Source organism: Microcaecilia unicolor, chromosome 1 (assembly GCF_901765095.1).
Source record: "Microcaecilia unicolor chromosome 1, aMicUni1.1, whole genome shotgun sequence".
Classification (NCBI taxonomy): Eukaryota; Metazoa; Chordata; class Amphibia; order Gymnophiona; family Siphonopidae; genus Microcaecilia; species Microcaecilia unicolor.
Window position 1 is genome coordinate 24723397 of NC_044031.1, and position 12081 is coordinate 24735477.

At 43.8% G+C, this 12081-nt stretch overlaps 2 protein-coding genes across 3 annotated transcripts in view; one reads left to right on the plus strand and one right to left on the minus strand.

Annotated features, from left to right (window-relative positions):
- Positions 1 to 12081, plus strand: part of LOC115463343 (oocyte zinc finger protein XlCOF6-like) — a 389691-nt gene that overhangs the window by 334110 nt on the left and 43500 nt on the right. The gene's annotated exons all lie outside the window — the stretch shown is intronic.
- Positions 6834 to 12081, minus strand: part of LOC115463914 (protein ZNF783-like) — a 30187-nt gene continuing 24939 nt past the window's right edge. For both annotated transcript variants that reach the window (XM_030194573.1, XM_030194572.1), the window contains exon 4: positions 6834 to 7362. In XM_030194573.1, coding sequence (XP_030050433.1) covers positions 7356 to 7362 — 7 coding nt within the window. In that variant the 3' untranslated portion in view covers positions 6834 to 7355. The remainder of the gene's footprint in view (positions 7363 to 12081) is intronic.

A 12081-nucleotide genomic window follows, 5' to 3' on the forward strand; every position in this document is an offset into this window, starting at 1 on the left:
TGGGTACAGTGGGTTTTGGGTGTGTTCTGGAGGGCTCACACTTACCACCACAAGTTTAACAGGTGGGGGGATGGCCTGGGTCCACCTGGCTGAAGTGCACTGCACCCACTAAAACTGCTCCAGGGACCTGCATTCTGCTGTCATGGAGCTGGGTATGACATTTGAGGCTGGCAAAAAAAAAATTTAAAGTTTTTTTGAGGGTGGGAGAGGGTTGGTGACAACTGGGGGAGTAAGGGAGTCACCCTGATTCCCTCTGGTGGTCATCTGGTCAGTTCGGCACCTTTTCACGGCTTGGTCGCAAGAAAAATGGACCAAGTAAAGTCGGCCAAGTGCTCGTCAGGGATGCCCTTCTTTTTCCATTATCGGCCGAGGACGCCCATCTCTTAATCACGCCCCAGTCCCGCTTTCGCTACAGTGCTGACACGCCCCTGTGAACTTTAGTCGTCCCCGCGATGGACTGCAGTTGAGGACGCCCAAAATCGGCTTTCGATTATGCCGATTTGGGCGACCCTGAGAGAAGGACGCCTATCTCCCAATTTGTGTCAGAAGATGGGTGCCCTTCTCTTTCGAAAAGCCTGATAGTCTCACTTGTTGGATTATGTGGTGTTAAAAGGCACTATTGAACTATTTGAACTTAGTTGGCCATTCCACTCTTCAGTTTGATGATAGATAACAGTGACCTTTGCTTTTAAGATGGTCACATTGGGTTTTTTGAGCACTAAAAATTTCTATTTATAATATATATTTTTGCTATTATAGAAGCAACCTGAGTCTCACATATTGTATTTACAAATCAGGATGGAAACCCACCGTAGCTGGGACAAAAAACACAATAGACCCAGCTGAGTCCCCCGCAGGACTGGGTCCAGGTGCAGTGATAAATCTGGAGGCAGCAAGGAAGTCAAGATGGCAGTGCTTTCCACTGAAACGAAGCACCGGGCCCTCGATCCCCCACGCAAAAAGTAGAAAGACAAACAGTACAGAACTTAGGGTGCTGGCGACCAGGTCATGAAGCCCATGAGTGGCAACTACATGGAGCACCCACACCAGGCCGGGAAAAACAGCTGCAGAGTACTGACCGACCCACTAAGCACCTCAGCTGGGGAAAGAGAAGTGCTTTCAGCACTCCCTCCTTGAACAGAGCCGATTCCTAACAGCTTTGTTTTCTGAATTTCTCACTCTTTGGGAGGGAGGGGGGATATACTTTTATTTTTAACTAGCACTTAAAAATCACAAATAGGACCAACAAAGGGAAGAGGCTATAGGCAGACCTCACACAACAGACCCTCCCCGTGCTCAGGAGCAGCAAAGGAGGGCCGAGGACTCAAACAAGGTAGCCCCTAAAAAGACCACCACGAGAGGGAAGGGGGGAGGGATTCGGCCGCCCAGTGTGGCCCCCAGGGCTTCAGAGACAGGGACTCAGCCCCTGTCCAACAAGCTGCCAAAGATAATAAAACAACAAATGGCCACCTAAGTTTCCGGAAAGAACTAAAAACAAACCTATTCAAAACGGCATACCCCACCGACCCAACATTAAAACCTAAGTTCCTGCGACACTGCAAAACCAAAGACTGTAATGGACATACCTTAACCCTCATCCCCCCTCACTAACTTCCCCAATGTATCTACCAAACACGAACCTTCTTTTACCACAGTAACACCTGTATTTGTTCATACCGCAACTGGCGAACGCCGTTACAGTTCCATGTAAGCCACATTGAGCCTGCAAACAGGTGGGAAAATGTGGGATACAAATGAAACAAATAAAAAATAAAATAAATAAAAAGCAGGAAAAGGTCTGGAAAATCTTTTTTTTTTTTTAATTCAGCATAAAAAAGAAAGTCAAAATACCCATTGCTGTGGTCTCACAGACAGTTAAGATTTCATTTTTTTAAGTGTAGTATATTGAATGGAAAGGGGCTGCACAGACTTACCACTGCTACTGAGACTGAGAATAGACTGATTTTCAGGGGACTGTACAGCCCACTCAAATGACTTCTGGAAGTTCAGTGTATCCTCAGTCTCCCAGTTGCTGGTAGGAGTTCATAACCCATCTGTGACGGTCTACAGCAACGCTATGGAACATACATGTAAAAAGACAACATTCAAAGCAGAAGACAACAATGTGGATAAACGAGTTGCAGTTGGGATAAAATCAGGAAGGGTGAGCGTACCTTATTCATAGGGAAATCAAAGTAGCAGAAGGCATATGGCAGCCCCAAGTAAGGAGGATAAGCAGAGGATGAGCCAGGTTGAAGAAAGACCTCATAGATCTACCAACCAGAAACAGAATCGGATCATCTCGATCATACCAGGGGCGGCGCAACCCGGCAGTGAGGTAAGCATGGCAGGAGGGCGCTACAAGCCATGCTTAACTCACCTCCTGCCGCTCTGGGGGTTTTAAATAGTTGATTTTACCTCCGTCGCTGCAGCCGCAGTGAAAGCCTGTCTCTAGCCTTCCCTTCATTCCCGTCAGTGTCCCGCCTTCTTCTGACGACATTTCCTCTTTCCGCAAGGGCAGGACACTGACAGGAAACAAAGGGAAGGCTAGAGACGGGGGTTTCACTGCGCCGGCTGCTGCAACGGAGGCAGGGGAGCGAAGGGAATCGCTGGGGGGTACATGGATGGCTCGAAGTGGGGCAGGGGAGCAAAGGGAATCGCTGGTGGGTACATGGATGGCTCGAAGTGGGGCAGGGAGCGAAGCAATCGCTGGGGGTATGGATGGCTGGAGGGGAGGCAGGGGAGCAAAGGGAATTGCTGGGTGGGTAGGATGGCTGGAGGTGGAGCAAAGGGAATCGCTGGGTGGGTATGGATGGCTGGAGAGGGGGGCAGAGGAAAGGGAATCGCTGGGTGGGTATGGATGGCTGGAGGTAGGGCAGGGGAGCAAGGAGAATTGTTGGGTGGGTATGGATGGCTGGAGGTAGGGCAGGGGAGCAAGGAGAATGTTGGGTAGGTATGGATGATGGAGGAGGGGCAGGGCAGCGGAGAGAATCGCTGGGTGGGTATGGATGCTGGAGGGGGGGCAGGGGAGAGGAGAGTTGCTGGACATGGATGGAGGAGAGGGAAGGGAGAGAGAAGAAATGCTGGACATGGATGGAGGGAAGGGAAGAGTGAGGAAGGAGATGAGTGAGGGAAAAGGAAGAGAGGAGAAAAACTGCACATGGATGGAGAAAATAGGAAGAACTGGATCCACTGGACAGTCAAGTCTGCGGAGGACAAGAAATGAAGAAGAAAGGAGGAAAGGAAATAAATAAATGGAAAGGAAGCCCTGGAAACGGAGTTAAGAGGACAGATAGCAACAGAATCGGATACTGGGCCAGCATGATCAGAAAAACAAAGTAACCAGACAACTAAGGTAGAAAAAAATCATTTTATTTTCATTATAGTGTTTGAAATATGTCCACTTTGAGAATCAGGTGCTCAACATTAAAAGTTTATATTTAATTATTTATGGCATTTTACTCACATTAAACATAAATTAGATTGGAACCTGGGATCATAAAATATTTTTTTTCCTGGAGTAATGCATTGCCCCCCCCCAGGCTCTCTCCCCAGCCATAGCCAGCTCTGCAATTTGGGGGGGGGGGGGAGATGTGGCGGGGGGGGGGGGGGGGCGCAGATGTGGACGGGGAGAGAGCCTGTTAAACATTACCAGCACACCACTGCTGACACACACCTACCTCATTTGACCACAATTCAACCTTGTGTTTGTTCTCAACCGACTGGTGAACGCTTTACGGTGTTATGTAAGCCACACTGAGCCTGCAAATAGGTGGGAAAATGTGGGGGGTAACTGTAACAATAAATAAATAAATAAATAAATAAGTGGAATGGTATCACCAACAAAATGGAGGAAAAACGAACGAGGCGCATGAAGGAGCTGACATGCTCCTTTGTCGTGCTCCTTCAGCAAGTGGCACAGCGAGTGCTGCGGGGTAAAAGTCAAATCATTTAAAGACCAGTATTATAAAAGCCACTCCTGTAGACACGCTTAGGGCGAGACTAAGGTTGCAGCCAGACAGCAGCAGGAGCAGTCAGCAAAAGTTGACGAACAGGCAGAGCCTAAATAACACACGAACACAAGGTTGGCTTGTAAGTCAGTAAGAAGAGTTGAACGGTATGGAAATGGATAGGGAGCTAATGAAAATGACTTGAGAAGAGGGACTATATGAGGTGACCAACGCTAGAGGAAGATGTGATAAGTTGTGTAGCAGAATTTTGAAACACCACTGAAGGGGAGAGAGTGGTTTAGTGGGAGACCTATGAGGAGCAAGTTACAGTAATCCAAGCATGGATTTGGCATGTGCTCCGAAAGGAAGGATGTTTTAGTGATGTTACAGATGTGAGCAGACAAACAGAGGCATTATAGATAACCTCAAGGTTAAGAACGAGGAGACAGGGAGGATGACGGCATTATCCACAGAAATAGAAAATGGGGGAAGAAGGAAAGGTGGGTTTAGGGGAAAGATAAGAAGCTCAGTCTTGGCCACGTTCAGTTCCAGATGGCAGTGGGATATCCAGACAGCAATGCCAGACAGCAGCTGAAACCTATCACATAAACTGAAATCTTGTTACGAATAGAACCAGTGTTAATCGTGCATCTAGATAGTGCCGGGGGTGTGAAACTGAGTCATAACATCATCATTAGAAACACTCAAAAACTATTAGCTAATTTCAAGAGTATCAAAACTCATGATGACTTCTTGCATTTGCAGTATAGAGATAATGGCCTCAACAGTCTTAACCCAAGGATAACAGAAATCAGAACAGCATCATAATCAGAAGCCTCACAATTAATTCAAATCAAGCTAGCAAATCAGAGCAGTCACAAAAAGCAGGATTCCAAAGATTCAAGCAAAGTGCGAAGTCTGCATAAAATCCACACAAAAAAAAGGATCGTTTTTTGCCATGCTCTTTCGTAGGTGTGATGCTGTCAGTGTTCATCTCTTCCGGCACTTCTGGCATCCATGCGAGATAATAAAGGACTCCCTTGCAGCCAACCAGCCCTGGATGATAGATACATCATGGTGGAACAGCATTAAAAAAACCCCAGAAGAGCAGGTGATCAAACTCATTGAGCAGAGCAGATTCCTCCTCAGCTCGAGGAATGTACAGTTTCTCTCAGGGGCAATTCTCCAAACGGGTTAGGTTTCGACATCCATATGAACCCTCTTATGTCGTGTTTAAATTGATTGATGATTAAAGCATTTGCTGCATTCTGGACACGTATATGGTTTTCTCCTGTATGAATCCGCTGGTGTATTTTTAAATTTGATTGCTGATGAAAGCTTTACCGCATGCTGGGGCATGTATAGGGTTTTTCTCCTGTATGAATTCTATATGTTTTTTAAAACTTGATAACCAACTAAAGCTTTTACAGCATTCTGGACATGTATATGGTTTTTCTCCGGTATGATCCTCTTGTGAGTTTTAAAGTGTGGCTGTGATAAAACCCTTTACCACATTCTGGACATGTATATGGTTCTCTCCTGTATGAATCCGCTTATGAATTCTTAAATCTGAATAGCGAATAAATCTTTTACCACATTCGGAACACATATAGGGTTTCTCTCCTGTATGTGTCCTCTTGTGATTTTTTAAATCCGAATGGCGAGTAAATTTTTTACCACATTTGAACACATGTATGGTTCTCACCACATGGATCCTCTTGTGCATATTTAAATGTGATTGCTCACAAAAATCTTTTACCACATTCTGGGCATGTATAAGGCTTCCTCCCACATGAATTCTCTTATGCCTTTTAAATTGATTGCAGATTAAATTTTTATCACATTCTGGACACGTATATGGTGCTTCTCTCCTGTGTGAATCCTTTCGTGAATTTTTAAACTGGAGTGCTGATTAAATCTTTTATTACATTCTAGACATACGTATGGTTTCTCTCCTGTATGAATCCTCTTGTGTAATTCTTAAATACGAGGGTTGATTAAAGCTTTTACCACATTCTGAACATACATATGGTTTCTCTCCAGTGTGAATCCTCTCATGAATTTTTAAACTGGAGTGCTGATAAATGTTTTATTACATTGTAGACATATGTATGGTTTCTCTCCTGTATGAACACTCTTATGAATATTTAAATATGAGGGTCGATTAAAGCTTTTATCGCAGTCTGGACACGCATATGGTTTCTCTCCTGTATGAATCCTTGAGTGTCTTTTTAAACTTGATGGCTGATTAAATCTTTTACCACATTGTGGACATTTATATGGTTTATTTCCTGTATGAATGTTCATGTGCATTCTTAAATGTGATAGCCGATTAAAACTTTTACCACAATCTGGACATTTAAATGGCCTCTCTCCTCTTTGTATCTTCTGGTGATATTTTACCCCAGACTGCTGGTAAAGGTTTTTTTCATAATCTGAAGATGCGAAATATTTCTCTCCCACATGAACTGTTTTGTGCGTCGTTAGTGATGCTAAAGAAATGAAGCTTTTATCACACTCAGAACATGGATACGGTTTCTCCCCAGTGTGTATTCTTTGATGAATTTTTAGCACTGTTAGATTAGAGAAGTATTTGTTACATTCAGTACATGTGAATCTTTTCTCTGTTATCTGGCTTATCTGAGACGATAAAGCAATTACGTTTTTATCACCCTCTATGCATGTAATTAGTTTTTCCCTTTCTTGTTTTACTTGATATATCACTAGATTTTTATTCTTACGGGTATTTTTCTCACTTTCAGAACACAATAAATGTCTTTTGTCTTTGTTTACTTTTTGGTTCTTTATTAAGACTTGCTTGTAGTTATATGACTTCACACCTTCAGTACTTTCAAAAGATCTTTTCCCAGTGTGTGTTTTTGGTGGATAATTAATGCTCCCTTATGACAAAAGCTTTTGCTACATTCACTACATTGAAAAGGCTTCACTTCGGTGTGAATTCTGTGACGTAATTTCAGATTTAACTTCTGTTTGAAACATTTTCCACGCCGGATTCTCTGGTGAAATAATGAATAATATTTTTTAGCAAGGTTTTTTCCACGGGCGTGAAAAAGAAAGGATTTCTTCCTGTTCCCCTCGATGCGGAGGAGTTTAGAAGTAATTGGCTCACTGTTATTTCGGAAGATGCGTTTCCTTTTCAGGTGTCTCTGGTGCTCAGGGAGGTTTCTTGGCTCTCTGTCCCTTCTTTCACATTCATTGACTCCACCTAATGAATCTCCTGCAAGGTCTCTCTGCTCCTTCTTTGATTCCAGATGTTTCCTTGTGTTTCTCTTCTCGGTCCTCTGGGAAGTATCGTCACAGATCTGTTCTGACGGTCTTGGGATTAGTTCCACTTCTACATGGTATTTTTCACGATACTCTTTTCTCTTCTGTTCCTGTATGACCTCAGTATCTGCGGGATATAATCGAAAGACGTTAATCATACATTAGTGAATATGGAAAGCTACTAATGATCAAAGACAGTAATTCTTTGAGTTCATACAATGACCACATGTGATTTGTGAAGTTAAGGGGAACTTTTACTAAGCTGCGTAGACGCGTACGCACATCCTACACGCGTCACTTTTTTAACTACCGCCCAGCTACCAGGTGGCAAGGGCGGTAATTTCAGTTTTGATGTACATCTGCTATGTGCGCTGGGAAATATTTTTTATTTTCCGGTGCGTGGCGCTAACTGGGCAGTAATTGGCATTGTACACGCAATGACGATTACCGCCCGGTTAACGCGTCAGACTTTACTGCTAGGTCAATAGGTGGCGGCAAGGTCTCAGGCCCAAAATGGACGCGCACCAATTTTCATTTTGCTTTGCGGCCCACCAAATAAAGGTCTTTTAGCAGGCACACTGAAAACATTAACCTGCGCGCACCCAATACACGCATCTACACCAGTGTAGGTCATTTTTGGCGCACCTTAGTAAAAGGACCCTTTATATTTCATGTTAGCACTGAAGGCCACTCGGGATATTTCAAATCATTGAGAGGACCATTAGCAGAAAATTTGAGGAGGAAAAAAAAACAGCTCAGAGAAGAGGCCGACTGAATTTTGGTTTCTGTTTCAGCTTTGGTGCTAAAACTGGCTGAAAATCCAGGTTCAGCCATACTTCGGTTTCGGCTAAAGATGCCAGTGTATTTTTGGCTGAAACCAAGACTCTTCCACTCTCTGTGGCCTTCCCACCACCACAGACTCCACTCTCCCAGCCACAATCCCCAGTCACTCCTGCCTATGTATACCCTGGAGGAAAGGAGAAACAGGGGTGATATGATACAGACGTTCAAATATTTGAAAGGTATTAATCCGCAAACAAACCTTTTCCGGAGATGGGAAGCGGTAGAACGAGAGGGCATGAAATGAGATTGAAGAGGGGCAGACTCAAGAAGAATGTCAGGAAGTATTTTTTCACGGAGAGAGTAGTGGATGCTTGGAATGCCCTCCCGCGGGAGGTGGTGAAGATGAAAACAGTAACGGAATTCAAACATGCGTGGGATATACATAAAGGAATCCTGTGCAGAAGAAAGGGATCCTCAGGAGCTTAGCCTAGAATGGGTGGCAAAGCTGGTGGTTGGGAGGCGGGGCTAGTGCTGGGCAGACTTATATGGTCTGTGCCGGGGCTGGTGGTTGGGCGGCGGGGATAGTGCTGGGCAGACTTACACGGTCTGTGCCCTGAAGAGGACAGAACAAATAAAAAGTAGCAGATAGGAATTTATCTTCTTGGGCAGACTGGATGGACCGTGCAGGTCTTTTTCTGCCGTCATCTACTATGTTACTATGTCAACACCACAGTCAAAATAGCTGCCACGACTTCCACAGCAGCCTCACAAGACTGCTGCAGGAGGTCTTGGCAGCTTCTCTGAGATTGTAAACGGTTTAGACAGGAGTGACTGGGATTGTTCCTGTCCCAACTAGGCCACTAGGTCTTCTAACGTAGGATCAGGGAAGGCCTACAAGCGGTGGAAGGTACAAGAGGGAGCCTGCTCTGTGCTGGGGTGGGGTATGACAGTTTTCGTATCGGCTGAAACCGAGTGGTGAATTTTGGCCACAGATTCAGTTTCAGCCAAACTGAAAACTCTGGTTTCGGTCGCCCTCTAGGTCACAGGCCCTGGATATCTCAGAAAAACTGCATGCACTTCCTTTAATGTGGTTTTTAGCAGTCGCTGGTCTTTATAGCCCAGTGCATTATCATTTGCAGAGTGTTACTGTGCCCTTTCTGGTATGCAATGTCGTCATAAACCTCAAACACACACAGGTCATTTTCAAGTCGAGTTAATATGTTCCCCAGCAGCCAGTGAACGCATAAATCTGCTATATGTGTTTTTTCAGATGCTATACGGATACCTAATAATCTAAATGATTTGGCTGGCTGCCTCTGAACATTATCCCCATATTCAATTGTTGCACAGAATCACAAGAGAACCACTGGGTTGATTTTAAAAAGGGAAACTTACCTGTTAAAAGTTTTTTTATTTTTTTAAATTCTCGCTCTGGCTACTTGATAAACTAGAAAAATAAATTAGCAATTACAGCTAATCCAGAAACAGAGAAAGAAATTTAATAAGAAATCATCTACATTCAGACGGCAGGAAGGAGCCTATCCTTAGCTTGTTTTTAAATGACAACAAGGAAGGGGAAGGGGGGTATAGAGAATTAGATTTAGGAATATCCTGTTCATCGTCTCGGGGGGGGGGGTTATCAGAGACCAAACCTCCAGAGGCATAGATGAGGGGAAAGAACTACACGGGAGAGGAGAGAATGATTATGAGACATATCAAAATTTCTTTGTAGTTTCATGGGTCTTCTGTTTCCCAAAACGAGAGTTTAATTCAGTGGAGTTTCAGACTTACTGATAGTTATGTTATAAATTTGCAGCATTGGAGGGGAGAGGGAGGAGGGTGGGTTCCGGGTGAAACATGTAAAGGTTTTCAGATACTGTTCTGTATTTGCCACTAATTGTACTGTCAAGATTATCTTTGTTTATCTGTTATAGTATCAATAAAAACCGTTTAACCATAAATGACACAAGGAAAAGCGACAAAAATCACAACTAGATTAAGGTCGTGGGCATGTGGGGGATCGATACTGAAAGTGATTTAACTAGCCAGAAATGGCTCCTGACAGGTTACATTTATTTATGTATTCTTATAGCCCACTATTTTCCAAAAATGAGTTTGCTTCAAAGTGGCTTACAATTTGCACAGTTAGGTGTAGTTACAGTAGTTTTTTTTTTCGGTTAGGATGTGTTGTAGAACGTCTGAAGTTTGCGTACTTAGTTATAGAACGTTTTGTAGAGACAGGTCTTCAGTTCTTTTCTGTACTGGAGATAGTTAGTGATGCTTCTTATGGTCTTGGGTATTGAGTGAGAGTCCACCGGGACGGAGGAACGCCGAGATCCCACGACAAAACAGCAACAAAAAAAAAGGAGTGGGAAGTAGACCAGGCTGACCAGAGACAAACGTGGAGACTTCAGTCGATTGTAGAACGTTTATTGGTAAAGACTCGATACAGTACCGTGTTTCGGCTGGTAGGCCTGCATCAGGCGTCCTTAGAATAAAATACTCGTGAACAACATCTACTACGACTACTAATTTATCATTTCTATAGCGCTACAATGGCATACGCAGCGCTGTACACCAAACACAAAAAGACAGTCCCTGCTCAAAGAGCTTACAATCTAGATAAGACAGGTAAACAGACAGAACAATTAAGGGTAAGGGAATAAAGAGGGTGAGGATAAAGGAAGGGTAAGTGAGTTAGGAGTCAAAAGCCGTGGTAAAGAGGTGGGTTTTGAGTTTGGACTTGAAAACGGCCAAGGACGGGGCTAGCCGTACAGGCTCGGGAAGTCTATTCCAGGGCGTGAGGTGCAGCAAGATAAAAGGAACGGGAGTCTTGAGTTAGCAGTAGAGGAGAAGGGGACAGACAGAGAGATTTATCTACAGAACGGAGTACACGAGGGGGGGCGTAGGAGAGACGAGAGTGGAGAGGTACTGGGGAGCAGCAGAGTGACTACACTTATAGGTCAATAAGAGAAGCTTGAACTGAAACGTAAACACAAGAATGGAAGAAAGTGGTCTTTAAAAAGACCTTTCGATAGAAAATGCTGGGGGTTCTAAAATGAGCTGTCACCGGCTTCAAACCCGATATTGTGCTGGCAGTCAGCACCACTGATCGGTTGGGACAGCGAACAGGGGCAACCTCCACGACGAGCAAATACACCAACAGGCAAAGCCAACTCGGGAGATGGTGTTTGAAAAAACGGTTTTATTGATTGCTTGCACAAAGGACCCAACACGGTCCGTGTTGCGGCATGATAGAACGCCTGCTTTAGGGGTCACAAATCGTGTTCTAAAAAAAAAGACATATAGATGCGTCATACATACCGTATATAACTAAATATAAAAGCATATTATATAATCAACTATAAATAAATGTGAAAATAAAACAATGAGAATAAAAATATAAATAAAAAAATAATAAAATGAGCATATATATATTAGTTTTTACTAAAACAGGCATTTTTTTTTTGTGTTTAAAAGCAGACGTTGTTTATAAATAGAATATCAACAAGACACATGTGTATGTAGCATAATACGCTAATCGTTTGACCATATACTGTGCTCAGTTAGGCCCACTTCGTTGTGTTATCTACCAGAGAATTCCTTTATGACTTATATGAATTCATATATCTAGTTAACCACCGTATTGACTCCTGAGGCAGGCCCTCTGTGGCCGAAACACGGCCCGTGTCGAGTCGGCGATCCCTGTTAATATTAGAATAATTATTGCACACACCATTCGTTGGCTGGACTTTGTGTCACCTTTGCTGTTTGTACTTCAGCTCCAATGGTAGATCATTGCTTAAAAGGCAAATAATGATTTCAGAGAATTGCAAAGTCATAGAAAAAGTGGAAGACCTTGACGACGAGGGGATTGTGAAAGCTATTTAATTTTAGGGAACAATGTTGGATTTATACCTGAAGTACAGTCACCTCATGAGGTATGAATGGCCGAGACAGAATGGGAGTTCTCAACTGTTGTTAAAAGTCAGGTGATTCGAGCACAGCTCGGAACTCGGAACCAAGATGGCGCTGATGTGAGACGTACCCCCAGACTTACCAG